The following is a 19,725-nucleotide window of genomic DNA, read 5'->3' as shown; positions in this document are numbered from 1 at the left end:
GTTTCTATTTGCTTTTTTATCTCTTTTTTTCCCCATTGTTGTATTTTAAGAGAACAAGAAAGAAAGGGTGGTGAGAATCTATTGAAATATATCCCACAAAAATCATAATTCTTACCTCCTGAAAAAGATCATAACAATAATATTTATTCTGTGAAATGAAAATTTAACATTATAATTTTTTAAGCATTGAAAAAATAAGAGAACTGTAAAACCACACTTTAAAAAGATGTATTTTTGCTTCAGTATTTTTCCTACTTATTTCCAGGAAATATTTCACTGCCATATGCTGTTGGCAGTACCATATAAAATTGTTTAATATCTATATGTTATAAGTATTCCATTTTTCTAATAAACTAGTAAATAATACATGTCAGTGAAATTTTAGTTTTTTGGGTTTTTTTTTAATGAATTGGGGAAACACTCATTTTAGGATTTTTTTTTTTTGCCATCTTATTTTATAGTATGACTTTAATGCTTTTTTTCATACTTTCTTTGTTTTGAAATGATGAAATGTTGTCTTATTAAATGTCATTGATTTGTTATTTTTATGCTTTCTATTTCATAGGCTAAATTTGTGCAGGGTTTAACTAAATTTCTTGACAACCTATGCATTGACCGTAATGGTTATTTTTAGTTTCTTTACATTGGAAAATTTATGAACATTTGGAAAATCATTTGAGTACAAAAATCCTTCGAGGGTTTTGGGATTATTTTCCCAGTATTTTTAGTTGTCTTTAAAGAAACTCCTTTTAAGTCTTCTTAATGAAATCAATGCTAGCTGTGTGAGAACAGCTTTTTAAAACTTTAGTTTTATATTCACACTTGGGTTTTCTGAATTTGTGTAGTATTTAGTTACAGGAGAATGTAACTAACATAACAAGCTTTAGAGAAGACACAATGGACAGTTAAGCATTCAGGTTGACTAGTAGGGAGAAGGGTGAGCATTCTGGTTGTGGAACGCTCGAAGTTTCCAGAGGAAATGGATTGTTAGTCAACTCTGGTCAGTCCATCAATTGGAAGTCATTCCAAGAGTACCCCTGTTATGCAATTCAGGGTTTCTTTGAGGCATTATTGTATATATTAATTGATTATTTATTTTAACCTCATTTATCATTGCTTGTTCACTTTTACATTGGCTTCTGCCTTGAAGAAGCAGAATCTTGGTTTTGTTGTGGTTTTTAATAGAATCAGTATATCTGTTGTTCAAAGACTCTTAACTTTCCTACCCAGAACAAATTGGTTAATTTTATTTGGAAATACTGTGGGCTGTGGAGCCAGACCACAGTATATTGAATCTCAACACTGACATTATAATAGCTAAGTAATCTTTGGGAAGACACATCTCAATAATTTGTAAATTGGGCATACAAGACTGTCTGCTACCTCTGGCAGTAAGACTATAGCTGGCTTTACCCCCCCTGAGATTTTATATATTTTCTGAACTTGTTGATATATTAAATAGAAATAAAACATATTTTGTTTAAAACCTCAGTTGAGTGAAGGGAATGAAAGAGGAGAGAAGTAGCCAACAGTGTATGCTTTAAGGATTAAATGAGAATTTTTTTTTTTTTTTTTTTTTTGTGTGTGTGTGTGTGTGTGTGACATATTCAACTGGGCTAGTTTTCATTCTTAACTAGGAAAAAAAATGTCTTTATCATATATAAGCTTTAATTATATTTCCCTGTAGGTAGATTTTAATTTCTTATTTCAGTTTTATTGAAAAATGTTTTTATTCTTAGACTGTTTTTTTTTTTTTTTCACCTGATTTTGTTCACTGAAAAAAATATTGTTCTGATAAGTTCATCCCTGGACTTTTCTACTCATTTTATTTTTACAGCATACTTTACACAGTCCACATTTCCTCACATTTACATTCATTACTCTATGTATAATTGTAAACATTGTGGTAGATAATAAATAGCCTTTTTTGCTTTCTATTTTGTCCTAAGATGAGGAGAGGAAATAATTAATATGCTTAGAAAGTAATGAATAACAAATTGTGGCCTTATATATTTGGGGGAATTAATAAAGGGGGGAACCCTATATCTAGAAATTTGCAATAAAAGAAATGTTTGTATTAAGACATTCAAAAAGAAGTGGAAACAGAGTGAAGGATTTTAACTGAATCTGTGAAGCAGATTAGCCAAGGGTGGGTATCAGTTTGTTTACATGGGTTTTGGTTTGTTTTTAAGATATTTATGCAGTTCTTCCTTTTAACCATTCTTCAATTTTACTAGTTAAGGCTGCTGTTGTATAAGCTATAGGAATAATAATATGTTTATTTTGTTTATTTTTTTAATTAGAGATACACTTTACCATAATGCTTTTAAAACCTAATCAATATTTACTGTATTATCAAATGGTTCTCTCAAATTAATTTCTCAAAGGCAGAAACTGTCTTGTATTCACAATACAATCAGCATATCTTATGTAGAGCAGTCAGGACAATAAATATTTGTTGAATGAAATGTATTATATTGTAACATCCCTTAAAATTCAAGCATATATTTTGTGACTTGCTGTAATAATCTTTAGCAAATAAAGCAAAAATAAAATGTTTCTACAATTTTACTTATGTTAAGAAATTAATCTTTAAATACTTTAAAACAAAAAGCTGCTTTTGTCCTCCAGTAATTAACATGGAAGGGTAGGACACTGTCTGCCAACATGTATAAGTTATGCCCATTAACCTCATTTTATCCCGTAAAGAATTAGGCATAGTAGACAAAATGATAAAGAGCTTGGATTAAAGCTTTTGCTCTGTTCCCAAACTTATCTTTCATAGGAAGGACTTAGAAAGTTTAATTTATTGTCCTACATAAACTTTCCTAATTATAAAAATTAGAAGTAGTGATGGATGAATAAAATAATGTTATCATTTGATCATGTGTCATTGTGATTCGATAAAAAGGATCATATTACTGTAACAAAGTTGTGTTGATTATCTGTTCCCAAGGAATTGAATTCATCTCCACCTACAGTGGGTCTTTATAAATATACTATTTGAGCTGTTACTAAATCATATAATGTTTTAGTCTCTTTTAAAATAATAATCCAAAACAAATGTCAAAAAATCCAGGAACACTATAGTTTAGTTCTATTTTTAGAACATAAACGTGGAACTGCCACCTTTCCATAGTTCTGCCAGGTGCCGCCGGTAGAAGCAAGTACAAATTACCAGCCTTTGTTTCTCCCCAGTCAAAACACAACCTCTTTACTGAGTTCACTCTTGTTGACCTCTGGGCATTCCAGACCTTCTATGTTAGATTCCATCTTCCCCAGGTTGATTTTGTTTGCATCTAGATTCACAGCACAGCAGAATGTTTAGAACTGAAACAGCTTTTTGTCAGAATTTACCAATTTGCATGTGACAAAAAGATACAGGAGAAAAAGGACTCATGGTTAAATAATGACTAAGTAATGGTTAAATAGGACTATATATGTATTTTTTAAATTTTCCCTCATCTAGAAGAGTTTTCATATTTTATTTCACTTTCTCCTCACAGTGACCTTAGAAAGTAGGTTGTGCAGATGTTATTAATCTCCTTTAATCAATCAAAATCAAGAGCTAGACTCTTATCCAAGTCTTATGATTCCAACCCAGGGATTCTTCCTGAAGCTGATGTAAATGGTCCTTCTAAGAAATTCACTTCAGTATTTATTCCATGAGTTTTAGGCTCTGGAGTATATGTAGCTAAAGAGACTAATTTAGGTTTGGTAATTTATTTAATCATTACCACATGATATTGACTCATTAAGGTTGCAATTTCATGTCAAATGATCTATTGAAGAATTGATCATATGGAGCATGTTTTACATAGACCGAAGTTGATCATCACATACCTAAATTCTCTCCCATATCCACATACTATTGATGCATTAATTCGTTAACTATATTTGGAAAAAAAATGTTTTTACTTTCTTTATAGTGATCCAATTCTTTCTTTATTTGTTATAACAGTTAAATATCATCTTCCTGGTGATCACATTGTGCAAAATGGTGAAGCATTCAAACACTTTGAAACCAGATTCTAGCAGGTTGGAAAACATTAAGTAAGTATTTTGTATTTTAATTTTAGCACTTGACAAGCTAAGTAAAAGATATTCTCCACAGGGAACACAGGTATTTTTGCCTTCTGTCAACTGTAGAAATTATTCAGAATGAAGTTTTACTGATCAAGGTTGAGTCTCGCTGTTAACTATGTTACAGACATGGGTCAAAAGTTAGATAATTCTGTCTTGATTTAGAATGAAGAAATTGTTTCAGTAGCTTTGTGGAAATTTCATATCACTATAGCAATTTCATTTAAATCGAAAATGCAATTCAAAATGATGTTCTTGTTTGCATGGCTGATAGGATTTTATTAAGTTTGTTTTGTTAAATGACTTTTTGATTTAAGGATTCTAAGCAGTTTCTCCTCCTAATCCTGTTTTCCTAAGAGAATTTACTCTATTACTATTGTTAACGTGAAGATGATCTGTTGTTTTTATGCTAATTAAACAAATGTTTACTTTATCTCACTAGTGTTATTGCAATATTCTATCAATGGAAAAATGCTATCTAATTAACGAAAAATTGATAGCTGTTGATTCATTAAATCATCTTATGGAGGTATTTTCAGAGTTATTTTAAAAATATGAGTGTTAATTTAGAACTTGAGGTATTCAAGTTATAATGGGATTGTGAAAATACTTTTAGAGTAAAAAAATGGCAGATCTATTGTAAGGGTAAATTAAAAAAAAAAAAAGATGTTTTAGATAGGTTAGTGCCAGCTTCATTGCATGTTGCATGGTAAGAGAGAGAGCTAATCTTTAGCATCTCTCTCTTTTCTTCCTTTTCCTCTTTCTGTCTTCTCATCTACACCAGTAATTACCGTGTTTGTGATGGCTACTATAATACGGACTTACCTGGGTAAGGTAGAACCCTACATTAACAAATTTATGGCATGATTTATATTTTTTACAAATCCGTCAATATCATGAATTGCCCTTAATTTTTATAATTATTTTGGAATATCTAATTTGCTATAGTATTTTTAAACTATAATATGCCTTTATTTTTTAATTGCTTGCCTCTGCATTTTGACTTTCTTAATTTTGACTAATTTATATAATATATAAATGCTTTCTTATTACTTTCTATTTTAATTCTGTCTAATAATTTTGTTTCTCTTTTCTGCTTATAATGCTTTCTAGCTATGAAGATAATAAGCCATTTATCAAGTAAGATCATTAGTTAGACATGGAATGCACTGACTTTAATTCCTTCTCATTCCGCCCTATTTTCTACAGTTCTTTTCTCCTTAAGCTATTCATGATGAAATCTCTCCAAAATTATTATTATTTTTTTTATTATTATTTTGAAGTTGTCCTCATGTTTTTACCTCATTTCAGCTAGGCTTCTTCATGCTTTAGTTATAAAACCTTAGGTTCACCTAAGACTAGCTCATAGACTTTGAAGTTTAGGTACTACGTGATTATCTGCCATTTAACCTTTCTGTATGTGTCACATTATTCAGTGTCATATGAGTAGACCACAGAAATAAAAATGTGTTAGCAAACTAATTAAGAACTCCTTAATTTCTTTAACCAAAATGCACATAAACAGCAATAAAGTCCTGGGGGTTATTTTACAATCTGTATTTTAAAGTAGTTTGATACCTGTGTATTCTGGAGTAAGAAAAGGTCATGCCTGCTGTTGCGGTTTTCACCGGAGGCTGCAGTACTAAATGCTGTTGTTCTTTTTTAATCAATGAAAGGATAAAGACAAATGCTGTTGAGTTTGAATGTGAACATAGAGAAAGTCAACTGCTACTACTAAAATGTTAATAAATAAGTGTAATATTTTTTTCCCTCATTGAACCTGTTAAAAAATTCAATTTGTTTTTTCAGGTCTTGGGTGCTTGGTGCTTTTGCTCTGCTGTGTCTTCTTGGCCTCACCTGGTCATTTGGGTTGCTTTTTATTAATGAGGAGACTGTTGTGATGGCGTATCTCTTCACCATCTTTAATGCTTTCCAGGGAGTGTTCATTTTCATCTTTCACTGTGCTCTCCAGAAGAAAGTAAGTGAATGGAAACACCTAGGGCCTCAGCTTGCCCATTCTGTGACTTGAAAATAATAGGTGTAATAGAGAAGTTACAGTGGGCGTATTGCTAAATAGCATCATATTTTTTTTTTATTATAAGTTAATTTTAATACCTATCTGGAAATTTAGGTTCACATTATAAAGTTGAACAATACCAGTCATCTTTTGGGAAGGTTGTAAACCAGATTATTTATGTTAAGATTTCTTCTTTGCTAGTAGGGTCTGTAGAATATTTTACTCACAGAGTATACAAGATTTAAAAAAAAAAAAAAAAAAAGTTAAATTTATTTCATGCTCACTAACAGGAATGCACTAGTCCTAAATGAAATTGAGTGTAAGAATACATCATGTCAATTTTAAACACACCAGGCATATAAAAAATTAATGCTAATGTTCCTTTTGAGTAATTCTGAAAGATTTAAAAACCAATAATTTAGACCTCATGTCCTACCTAGTATTTTGTTCTGACTTCATGTTAAGTGAATTCAGCAAAAAGGATTCAAAAATTAAAGTTAAAAGGAAAAACTTCAATCTGTAGCAAGACATAAGCCTAAGAGAATCTCTTAGCTGCCATTGGAGTTTGAAATTTCTGTGCCTTTCACAAGGTATCATCCTTTCTGTCTGCATATCTAATGTAGTCTTTTTATTCTGTTATTACTAGTTGGTCACTAAATTGAACAGAGAAATAGAATTGTGAAAGTGAAAACTATTATGTTTTCAGTCCTGACAAGATGATAGTGTTGTTACTTCCATCAGTTTTGAATAAGCTATAATTTTGAGATAATGACAGTGGAATGTGCAATACTGACAGATAATGTACATTCACAGCAATATAGGCATTAGGCAAAACCAACACTGGAGGGTATTATTTGGATAAAATACCATTTTGATTGCCATTGTCTTGGTTATACAGCATTTTGGAACAGTTAATAGCCATTAAATGTGTGGAAAATTTTTGTGAGGTATTATGTGTTATTTAATAACAGTGAACTCTAACTTTCTAAACATTGTACAGGGATAACCTTAGTTAACTACTTTAGTTTTTATTTATTTCTTATGTAAATGAGCAGTCTGTGCACAAGCCTATGATGACATATTCATCATTTCTGGATTATTGTGCCAAACAGTTTTGATATAATGCATTGATTTAACAGAGAAAGGGTGGAACAGTTATTATTTCTTCATATAGTTATGTGTGCTAATTGAACAAGGAGATTTTGACATGCTTTTTTCCTTAACAACTGCATTTTAAAAGCATCCTGATGCACTTGTTTTGATATGTTCTCCTTATTCTAGGATACATCCTATTGGGTACTACCAGGGTGGATTATTAGGAATATGACATAAAATGGCTACCTTAAAATCATGGATCTTACTGCTCGGATTGAGCATATTTAGGCCAAGAAAATGCCTTCAAAGCTCAACCACATTGTTATTTGCTTTAATAGGTATAATTAAATAAACCAAGAAAAAAATGCAAGTACACTTAGATTTAAAAGATCATCTGGTGACTTCACTTTTCTAATTTTGAAAGAAATAAGTGTTAAAGTCATGGTCTTTACAAGTGGATTACTGAGTTGTGAAGGGGAAAGGCTTCTTGAGTATTTGGGGAGTTTTTTGTTTGTGTTTTGATTTTTGTTATTGTGGTGGTAATCTACTAGAAAAAATTTTTTTTTTCTTCTGTAATTTTTCCCTGTGTTGTGATTTCAGAGGCTGACTCTAATCTACAATAAAACATTTCTATGCTGATGTAACTGTACACAATCCAGCACCCTCTGCCCTTCTCCCAATTCTGTACTGTTCTAGAAGGGTAGTTCTTTGGACTCCATTTTTTTTTTCTTAATATTGTTTTTAGTTGTTGATGGAACTTTATTTATGTGTACGCTGTACTGAGAATCAAACCCAGTGCTTCTCCAACGCTAGGCAAATGCTCTGACACTGAGCTACAACTGAAGCCCTGGACTCCACTTTTTAAAGGTTGATTTAAACTTCCTTTTAGACCTAACAATTTTCCTCTCCATTCATATATGCAGGATCTAGTGAGAAAGGGAAATTACATGGGTAACTCATTAATGTGAATGGAAATAGCTTTTTTAAATAGTTTTGGTGAGTGCGAATGAAGTGAGTAGACATCTTAGATGCTCCACACTAAATGTTAAAGCTAGGCATATCAGAAAATGAAGAAAACGTTCTGTTTTGATCATTGGCAAATGTATCAAAGTACTTTTTTCCTTTGTTCTTATGCCAAAGAAGTCTTGTCATTACAAAGAGGTTACTGGCAAAACTCTGCAATTTAGTCAAAGAGGTTTATGTATTGACCTAATAAGAGGACGTGAAGCATGTAAAACTTAAATGACTGAATTACAGATTGAGTAAATATAATCAAGCTAGGAATATACAAACTGTTTGTCCGATTTTCTTAGCCCAAAATAAAATGAAAGCCACTAGTTGTGTAGGCAGAATAAGACTTTAAATACATTGCTATTGAATTAATAGCTAATATTCAGATAATAGTAACAACAGGTATAAAGTATGTCCACATGTTATACAAAGTTTTAAAGATCAAATGTTTTTAAAGATCAAATGGTCAGAGATATTTCTCTGATAGGATTTTAGCAATTTCAGCTGAACTTGAGTTTGAAATTTCAATTTATTTTCTCTGCAGATATGTCATGGTGCTACTTTAATTTTTCTTGGTTGTCTTCACTCTTCATTTAATTAAAGAGAGAAGCAAGTATATGTTTATCTCAATCCCATGGTCTCATGATTATTCATTGCAGGTACGAAAAGAATATGGCAAGTGCTTCAGACACTCATATTGCTGTGGTGGACTCCCAACTGAGAGCCCCCACAGTTCTGTGAAGGCATCAACCACCAGAACCAGTGCTCGGTATTCCTCTGGCACACAGGTAACAAAGGGTTTGACAGCATCTTTAATTAACCTTATTTATAGAAAGCCTTTTGGGACATGTTCTGTTTAGATGCACTAATTGTTTCCTCATTATAATGATGCAGGTAGTAAATGCTTGCTTTTTTTAGTATTCTGGTTTTAATTTCTTCTTAAATATGTACTCAAGGTGTTTATTTAGGTGTAAACATCCTTTTGGAGGAAGCGTGTCCTTTAAGAAGTGAATCCTAAACAGTCCATATTCTAAGGACGTATAGTGCAGCATTCATAGCAGTCGCTCAGCATGGTTGAATAAACAGTCATCTCAACTTTATATAAAAAGTCAATTAAATAACACACTTTCAAGAGTGGAAGATTAAATACCCTTTAGTAAAAGGCAAGCAATAGGGCAGCATAGATGTCCTTAGTTTGGGACCCAAAACAGCACACATTCTGTAAAAGGCCAACTGATAATCATACACAGATTGTCTAGGATGAAGCTTTGTGTGTTTTTAATAAGGTGAGCTTGGGAAAACTAACATATGTCTTGCTATTTTATATTAATAGAGTCGTATAAGAAGGATGTGGAATGACACTGTGAGAAAACAATCTGAATCTTCTTTTATCTCAGGTGACATCAATAGCACTTCAACACTTAATCAAGGTCAGTTATTAGGAAAATTTTAGTTTACAATATACAATACAAATTTTGGACTTTTTGCCAACTTAGAATAATTCTAGACATAGTATAATTCTAAAGTGCTGAACTTTTCTCTCATGGGTATATATATCACACGTTCTTAAACCTGTTTACTTTTATCATCACTTATTAAAGTACATATAAATTCATTTTCTTCAATAATGTAATGCAAAAAATATAACTTTAAACTCCACACTATCAGAAGGCTGGAAAAAAGTAATTATTAAAAGCATACTTTGCCACAGATTAAAACGTTTTCCTCCTTTCTAAACAAGACATTTGTGAAAGGGTTCTTCTTAAAATATTAAAATAAATTAGAGTAATGACTATTCATGTAAAACAGTGCTAATTTTACAGTGAAAATGGTAAAATTTTTGTAAAATTATTTCATGATTTTTCAAAAACTGAAAAGTAAACTTTAAAAGATTTATAGTAAGTCTTTATAAATAAAGTTAAAATTATGAAAGTTTGTATAGTAACTTTTTCAATATTGTTCAATGTGTCTATAGAGACAACTTTAAATTTGTCATATAAATCAATATAATTCTGGAAAAGGAACTAATTTAGCAACGTAAGTTCATAAGCACATGCACACTCAGGTATTCCTGAATAATAACTTAATACATATCAATCTAGTATGAAAAAAAAGTATTATTGTGTTGATCCTGGAAAGGTAATTTATTCAGGTATTTTCAGTTTTGAAGTATTGATTTGTAATGTAATATAGAGTTTTACCACAATGAAAATATTCAAACACATTTTAAATTGTTGAAATTGTTCTGGGAAGATTCTAGTTTAAAATGAAGAGTAGAGCATGTGTAACATCAAAACCAATTTGAATTGGAAGTATTTTTAATTGCATAGGTAGAATTTATAATTTATCCATTAGAATGAGGGAAATGTGCATCTATTCCATTGCAGTGGTGTTTTACCCAGTTCTGTTAAGATGACTATCAAAAAGTAAATGAAATATTCAAAGATTCATTTTTGAAACCTGGCAAATGAGATTATAAAACACGAATTCTTGTTATATACAATTTGTGAATCATCCAATGATTCATTTTAGAGTTGTTTTCCCCCTCGGCATGTACGCTTTTGCATTTACTAAAGGAAGCTTTTTGCAGTGTGTCATAATTTTTACCTGTTTGTGAAAGTTGTTTTTCTTCCTGCTTGTATCAAAGTTGGTATTAACACAGATGTTTTCATGAGGGATAATCCCACACCTGTAAATCTGAAAGTTTGAGATTCCCTCCTCTGGGCCTCCGTGGTGAAGTTTTTAATATTAAGCAGTAACATCTTGAAACATAATGTTGATCTCTATGCATTTAATTGCCATTTTTGTTTAACAGTGATTTTGTATAAATTAGTAAATGTCATCCTTAGCAGGTGTTTACTTGGGGGATTTAGAAAGCACCTGTGAGTTACTGAAATTTAACTTCCCTCTCCCCTTTCTCCTTGAAATTAGTAGTCAGAAAATTTCAACAGATTTTCCATTGCCAACTTGTCCACTACCCTGATGAATTAGGGGAAAAAAATATATATATATATATATATTGCAACTGTAACACTAAAATAAGAAAACTGATGTATTTTTTTTCTGTTTTTGTTTTTTGTTTTGTTTTTTTTGCTTTAGGAATGACTGGCAATTACCTACTAACAAACCCTCTTCTTCGACCCCACGGCACTAACAACCCCTATAACACATTGCTCGCTGAAACAGTTGTATGTAATGCCCCTTCAGCTCCTGTATTTAACTCACCAGGTGTGCTTACACTTAACAAATAAAACTACCTTTCTTTGCTGCTAAACACAGCTCTGATCTTTGCCCTATTTCTAAAATACTCAATTGCCGTAATATTTATTATTATTATTATTATTATTATTACATCCTTAATTTTTCAATTTAAATAAATTATGGTATTGCCCATGCCAGGCTTCTAAAACTGCACTATATTATAGTAAAAGTTCAATCATGATAGTATTTACAATAATGATCCATGTTTTTAACACAGGTGGCATAAATCTTAATATATTATTACAGGACTGACATCACATGGTCCGAGAGCCCATCTTCAAGATTTATATCATTTAGAGGTATAATATCTATATAATATGTTGTTCAGTTGACTCTAAAGCTTGCTGACAAAATTGCTTCTGGAATGAACTAGTTATAATTATTTGGATGTATGGGTATAGAAAACTACATCCAGCATTGTCAATATAACCGAACTATAGTATAGTGCAGCTTTATGGTAATTTTTCTTTTTCTTAAGGAAACTTATGAGAATAGAGTTAATATTAGTCAAGTTTATACTAATAGTTTTTAATTGGGGGAGGGGGAGAGATTATCACTAACCTATCCTGTTTATTATACCAATAGCTTATTTTTTAAAAAATCATATATACTTAATATTAAAATTTTTGAGATTTTGGGGGAAAGTTATATAATTACTGCTAGCATATAATCTCTATTTGTGAATAATATTTGCCACTAAATTGAACCCAAAACTTGGTTTCCTTTTTTTTTTTTTTTTCTTAAAATTCTTTTTAACGTAACTGCAGCTTCTCTTTTCATTCTCTTGTTTTCTTACTTCCTTATGCTTTCCTCTAGCAACCTACAGAGAGACAAGTATGGGAGTAAAACTTAACTTTGCCTATCAAATGTAAATTTTTTCAGCATGATTTTTAACGGGCACAATTAAAACATTACTAGCAGTCATGAAGTAGACTCAGCGGGCAAGTGGTTCACAATTTGCAACTAAAATGTTGCCAAATTTTTAAACAGTACATCTATCTGTACTTCCTTTTGTCAGTAATAGAGGTCTGTAGCAAATGCTGTCCATACTTAAGTACATGCAATGCTGAAATAATTTGCTCTAAAAAGCCTGAAGTACTGTCAGCCAAAATGCTTAATAATTGACTTTATCATTTCTGCATTCCCACAGTCATCTTGCTACAGGCTGTGGAAAGTCTTCAAGTGAATTACCTGAACTTGGGCAGAAAAAGATGCTCTTCAAAACCAGAGAAGCCTTAAATCTGCAGTATATCATAGAAAACACCTTTTGGATTTTATTCAGTATATTTCTTACATTTCTTAAAGCAGTGATAAAAAGAAAATGTTTGAAAACATTGAACCTCTACAAAGGAAACAAATGCTAGCATGTTATCCGTATGTCACCTGCGACTTACAGTGCCAAATTTGTTCTAAGGGTAGAGCTTACAAATAAAATTGTGGCACATAGGAATTTATAAACTAGAAAATTGTGTCAAGCCAGAGGAAGCCTTACAAATGACTATCATAATTTCATTTTGTTAACACCTGAAGCACGATGAAAATTGAATTGTTAATCTTTCAAATGTAGAAGTTGGATCAGAATTTTGATTTTTGTGTTTTCTTTCTTTTTTTTAATAAGTAACAAATATAATATTCTCCCCCATATTATTATTTCTGTTAATGATAATTTAGCCAACAATTGTCAGACACTTATTGGTCATGAAATTTGTGTCATACGGAGAATTTATATGTGTTTTCTGTAAGAAATTGAGTTTTCTAGGATATCTGCAGCTTTAAGAGTGAGGGAAATTTCTTATTCTTTTCCAAGAATTAAAATTTTTTCCTAAACTCCTCCAAGCCTTGCATACAATGCAGCAGCCTCACAGTGGTCAGTTTCATAAGATCATTTCATTCTTTTTTTTTTTTTTTTTTTTTAAGATCTATCTGTAGACAAGTGATTTTTTTTTTTCTTCCAGGATTTTGAGAATGAACAGCTCAACCTTCCATTGTGTAGATCATTTAATTTTCTCTTTTATTTTCCCATTTGCTTGAGAAGCACTGTGATGTCCTAGTTTACATGTTTATGTGTCTGTAGAAAATACAACTGATTCATCAGAATAGAGCATGTTACCATGTTTTTTTTCCTCCTAAACTTCCTTCCATATCTCAAGCAGATTATCCAATCTTTCATTCCGTTAGAAATAAATATATATTAGCCAAGGCTGACACCCTTCTCCCATTCCATAGTTAATATCTATTCTCGGTTTAATTTCTGTGACCCATACTTAAGAAATCTCTAACATTTCTGCGTTTGACCTCCATGCCCATGGTGCTTATGGGCTGATCTTGTACAGTAGACTCTGCTGGTTCATTCGGTACTGTCACTGTGACTGATGCAGACTGCAGGGCTGCAGGCAAACTTTGACCATTAGAAGCCTGGGGCCATTACTATTAAAGAGATTATTAGTACCAAAATAAATTAAAATAAATACTAAGTGTAAAGACTGCTATTGCTGGTAATCTAATTTGTTGAACCCTTGCTCTGACTAAGTTGCTGAGAAGCTTAGAAATTCTTCATCATGTTACAATAAATCATTTTACTTTCTTTTATATATCAGCTACTCTTAGGCCAGATAGCCTGAGCAGACAGACATGATGTGAGTTGTCCAAAGTGAGTCATTCCACCTGCCGTCTATCGTGTTGTTGGATGGTGCTTGTGGGCCCTCGGTCCAGTCAGTATGAGAGATGGCTGTCTCTGTTTAACATGATTTCTTTGTATCTGTCCATTTTTTTCATTCTTTTTTTTTTTTTTAATTTCATCTTCAGACAAAGGAAATGTTAGAATGTTGTTTTAAAAAGTTGCTTGCCAATTATGTGGGTTTATGTTGTACATTTGCCTTTCAGTTTTGTATGTGACTTATTCCTTTTTAATTTAGTGTTGTTTAGGACAAATTCTGTTAATTTTATTTTTATAAACCATAGTCTTGTACTGAAAATGTAAATGTCACTAATAAATTGCTTTGCATTAACTATGCAAGGGCATGGAGTGAAGTCTTGTTCATAAGAGTGTCAGAGATTTGACCAAAAAAATCATTGAATAACTACCGTCTCTCCAAAATTGATAAAGTAATATTCTGTATGCCATTTTCCCTCCCTGAAAAACAGTATCAATTTTTTTTTAACACTTTTTCCTGTTATCTAAGGGGTTGCAACTGTTTATAGTTGGGAATGCAGGAAAGCCTGACACTTTTCAAGTGCTGGCTTTCAAATACAACTTTGTCCTGAACGACATTAAAAAGTTTTGTACAAAAGAAATAAAGTTTCTTCAGAAAGAAACAGAGGAAGTAATGGTAACTCCCCCTTTTCTGTTCCAGGACATTCACTGAACAATGCCAGGGATACAAGTGCCATGGATACTCTACCGCTAAATGGTAATTTCAACAACAGCTACTCACTGCGCAAGGGGGACTACAACGACAGTGTGCAAGTTGTGGACTGTGGACTAAGTCTGAATGATACTGCTTTTGAAAAAATGATCATTTCAGAATTAGTGCACAACAATCTTCGGGGCAGCAGCAAGACTCACAACCTCGAGCTCACACTCCCGGTCAAGCCAGTGATCGGAGGCAGCAGCAGCGAAGATGATGCTATCGTGGCAGATGCTTCATCTTTAATGCACGGCGACAACCCAGGGCTGGAGCTCCATCACAAAGAACTCGAGGCCCCGCTTATTCCTCAGCGGACTCACTCCCTTCTCTACCAACCCCAGAAGAAAGCGAAACCCGAGGGAACTGACAGCTATGTCTCGCAGCTGACCGCGGAGGCGGAGGATCACCTGCAGTCCCCCAACAGAGACTCTCTGTACACAAGCATGCCCAACCTTAGAGACTCACCCTATCAGGAGAGCAGCCCCGACATGGAAGAAGACCTCTCTCCCTCCAGGAGGAGTGAGAACGAGGACATTTACTATAAAAGCATGCCAAATCTCGGAGCTGGACGGCAGCTTCAGATGTGCTACCAGATCAGCAGGGGCAATAGCGATGGTTATATAATCCCCATTAACAAAGAAGGGTGTATCCCGGAAGGGGATGTTAGAGAAGGACAGATGCAACTGGTAACAAGTCTTTAATAGTACAGCTAAGGAATTCCAAGGGCCACATGCAAGTATTAATAAATAAAATAAAGACTCCTTTGGCCCCGTGCAGCTCTCCCTCCAAGTCTGCTTGAAGAGATGACTCTGTTGACCTGTGGTTCTCCGGTGTAAAAAAAAAAGATGACTGAACCTTGCAGTTCTGTGAATTTTTATAAAACATACAAAAACTTTGTATATACACAGAGTATACTAAAATGAATTATTTGTTACAAAGAAAAGAGATGCCAACCAGGTATTTTAAGATTCTGCTGCTGTTTAGAGAAATTGTGAAACAAGCAAAACAAAACTTTCCAGCCATTTTACTGCAGCAGTTTGTGAACTTAATTTGTAAATATGGCTGCACCATTTTTGTAGGCCTGCATTGTATTATATACAAGACGTAGGCTTTAAAATCCTGTGGGACAAATTTACTGTACCTTACTGTTCCTGACAAGACTTGGAAAAGCAGGAGAGATATTCTGCGTCAGTTTGCAGTTCACTGCAAATCTTTTACATTAAGGCAAAGATTGAAAACATGTTTAACCACTAGCAATCAAGCCACAGGCCTTATTTCATATGTTTCCTCAACTGTACAATGAACTATTCTCATGAAAAAATGGCTAAAGAAATTATATTTTGTTCTATTGCTAGGGTAAAAATAAATACATTTGTGTCCAACTGAAATATAATTGTCATTAAAATAATTTTAAAAGAGTTTGAAGAAAATATTGTGAAAAGCTCTTGGTTGCACATATGTTATGAAATGTTTTTTCTTACACTTTGTCATGGTAAGTTCTACCCGTTTTCACTTATTTTCCACTGTATACAGTGTTCTGCTTTGAACAGTTAGTCTTTATTCTTACATTTAAATTTCTTATTGCCAAAAGAACGTGTTTTATGGGGAGAAAACACTTCAAAGCCAGTTCTGCCATGCCTTGCACAAATGTGGTGAAATCTAGAAAAGATTGTGTATCATCCTTCTGTTTATTCTTGAACAGAGGGCAAAGAGGGCACTGGGCACTTCTCACAAACTTTCTAGTGAACAAAAGGTGCCTATTCTTTTTTTAAAAAAAGAAAATAAAACAAATATTACTCTTCCATATCCCTTCTGCCTATATTTAGTAATTAATTTATTTTATGATAAAGTTCTAATGAAATGTAAATTGTTTCAGCAAAATTCTGCTTTTCTTTTCATCCCTTTGTGTAAACCTGTTAATAATGAGCCCATCACTAATATCCAGTGTAAAGTTTAACACGGTTTGACAGTAAATAAATGTGAATTTTTTCAAGTAGTTAATGTGCACTTTTATATATGATACATAATTGGCTTTAACACATTGATCCTTTCCCACTCCTTCCTCCCCTTGGTTGAGGTGACTTCAGAGTTTAGGTAATCCATGGATATGTAAAAGAATACCATTAAGTTGCCTGTTCATTCTTCATGTTAAAGGATTATATATGCACAAAATCTGGCAGATAACTTTTCAGTAGGGAAATATATTAGAAGTATTTTTTTGTTGTGTTGCATTGCACCCAAACTAAGAATAAATACATAAATAAATAAATAAATAAATAAATAAATAAATAAAAGAAGGTTTGGGATTTCTACCATCACATTTGGGCATCATAAATTTTTTTTTCTTAAATTGATTTTTCAGCAGTATATTGAGAAATTCCTAAAACATACTTTTACAGTCTGAGGATTATTAGTATCTCTATAGACAGCTGTGAATGACAGTATTTCTTATCATTGAAAGGTTTTGCTCCAAGTTCAAAAATCATATAATTGAATCTCAACAAATAGATTTTTCCTATTTATATCATGAGCATTTATTCCAAATTCTTCTAAAGCTTAGTGGTTCTCTCAAATGCTTCTATCAAGTTAGAAATCACTTTTTTTTTTTTTTTTTTTTTTTGTGGGCATACTTAGACATGCCTATTGATTTTAAAAGAGTAAGGAAGAATTTTAAGTATATACTCATGTACCTAAAAGTGGATACAGTGAAGTAGACACTAAATACTGAAGTTAAATTTATCAATCCTCTGAGAAAAAAATTTCCACATAATTGTATTTGCTAACATTTTTCAGGAATTTACAAAATTTTATTTGCTGGAAAGAAATGTTATAAATACAATTTCAGTCTTGTTTTACTTTTTCTTTTCAGTGCCTGAAACTACAGTATTTTGTAATATATTCTTCTTAGTGAACAACCTAATTAGTGTCAGGCCATTTTGCTAATTAATTAAAAAAAAAAAAAGATGAAGAAGAAGAAGAATAAATGAAGAAAGGCAGCAATGAACACTCTGCTTACTAGTCCCATCTCTGTATCTCTTGAAGCAGTTCTCAAAGCTATACTACAATATTAACAAGTAAATAGTACCCAAAGGGTTTGTATTCTCTGTAGTAAAAGTAATTTTATTATGGATCATTATCTTATAGACTAGAATTTGGAAGTTTTCATTCATCTTTGCCATCAAAAGAATCATTTTCGATACTGATTTCTTATAAATGATGTTAATATTGCCTTAAATTCCATCTAGGGTCATCCCTAGTACAAGGTAGTTTTTTTAGATTTGTTTAACATTACCAATTTACTGTCTTTAAATGCCAGTGCACTCATTATTAGTCTGTTTTGTTTGGATCTGTCTAGCCTGCACCTGTACATACAATTCACACATCCCCGATTACTTCTTTTGTGGTAGTTACAACTGTGAACTTAGAAAGTTGCATTTGTATACCTCTCCCCAGGGATAGTTACTCTACTAGTCCATTAATAATAAGGATGCTTTTGTTCATTTATTTAGCTGTGACTTGATAAAGGTTAGTCTACATTGATGTTTTTATTTTTTTCAAAAAGTGTATGTTCTATTTGCAAAAGAAATATGCTACATATATATTAATCTTACTGGATTTTATACTCATTTATGTAGAAGAGTATATATGTAAATCACTTAAATATGTTGTCAATTACAACTCATCCACATTTCTTTGAGGGTAATTACATGTAGTATTTTAACCAGTGGAACAGCAATTATTTGGTAGAATATCCTCACTGTCCTCTCCCCCAAAAGAAAAAAGTATGCACAAATTCATTGCCAAATTTCAAAAGAAAAGCTCACATGCACTTACTGTATGGGTGTATTCAGGATGCTTTAATTATTAAATAAGAAAGGATAAAATGTATTTTTCCATCAATTCAACTTTGAACCTCAGGCTTAAAACTAACTTTTATTATGTTCTTGTGAGATTGGGGTGTTTGTAAAAATTTAACTCAGTAAAATTTTTATTGCAATTAAAACCTTCTAAGTCAAAAACCTTGAAAGAATGCATACTAGTTTGAATTCCTAAAATAAAAACAGTTCTTCATATTTTCTTGATACTGAAGTTTTCTTAAAAGCTAGTACTTCTGCAGTATTTTAGAAATAAAACTTAGTAACAAGAGTTCACATGTTCCTGTGTTCCAGAGATTTCTCTTTCCATGAAATTACTGCATTAAATCTGAAACATCAATATAAAGAGTTCCTGGCATTTTGAAAATAGATGAGAGTTGCCTCACAGTGTAATACAGTTAGTGTGGTTTTGGTGAAAAACTGTATCACATGTTTCCTGCTAGTGAGTCGAAAGTTAAATTGGAGTGGTCATTAAACAGCATGTATTGGCAGATTGGAAGCATTAGTTCTAAAGGATAAGTGAATGGTACTGGGTTTGAAGATAATTCATGACAATCTTAACTATCATGAGTGGTGGGGGATGAGAATTTTCTTTTATGTCAGTGTGATTCTACTAATGATCACAGGAATGCATTATGTTAGCTAAATGCACCAAGCAGAAAAATTAGAGTGTTTAAGAAAGACATCACATTTTTAACCAACATGTACTTTGCACATATTGTACATAGTAGCAAAATGTACAGCATTAATGGGAACTCCTGGAAGTTATCCAAGTTCATCTCAAGGTTCTATGGCCACCCAGCTTTCAAGGCCAGGGTAACATATCTCTGTCAAAGGGCATTAACAAGCTGTAAGTGCACCATGTAATTACGCTAATTAAATGTACTGAAAGTGTTTTTCAAATATTGGCAATAGACCACTCCTCATCTCCTAATAAGGCTTCTCTGGAGTCTTTGTCCTTCTCCTGATGGCCTTC

The 19,725-nt window shown here is 32.4% G+C and overlaps 1 protein-coding gene across 14 annotated transcripts in view; it reads left to right on the top strand.

Annotated features, from left to right (window-relative positions):
* Positions 1-16,870, top strand: part of Adgrl2 (adhesion G protein-coupled receptor L2) — a 183,910-nt gene extending 167,040 nt beyond the window's left edge. For 7 of the 14 annotated variants that reach the window (XM_076863656.1, XM_076863660.1, XM_076863658.1 and 4 more), the window contains 5 exons: positions 3,962-4,053; positions 5,893-6,061; positions 8,866-8,994; positions 9,540-9,636; positions 14,821-16,870. In XM_076863656.1, the coding sequence (XP_076719771.1) occupies positions 3,962-4,053; positions 5,893-6,061; positions 8,866-8,994; positions 9,540-9,636; positions 14,821-15,575 (1,242 nt within the window). In that variant the 3' untranslated portion in view covers positions 15,576-16,870. Of the gene's footprint in view, positions 1-3,961; positions 4,054-5,892; positions 6,062-8,865; positions 8,995-9,539; positions 9,637-11,684; positions 11,767-14,064; positions 14,118-14,820 lie in introns of those variants that run through there. The other 7 variants (XM_076863664.1, XM_076863661.1, XM_076863666.1 and 4 more) reach the window with 5 other exon arrangements.
* Positions 16,871-19,725: the final 2,855 nt, after the last annotated feature.

Source organism: Callospermophilus lateralis, chromosome 7 (genome assembly GCF_048772815.1).
Source record: "Callospermophilus lateralis isolate mCalLat2 chromosome 7, mCalLat2.hap1, whole genome shotgun sequence".
Taxonomy (NCBI): Eukaryota; Metazoa; Chordata; class Mammalia; order Rodentia; family Sciuridae; genus Callospermophilus; species Callospermophilus lateralis.
This window is presented reverse-complemented; position numbering and strand designations above follow the sequence as displayed.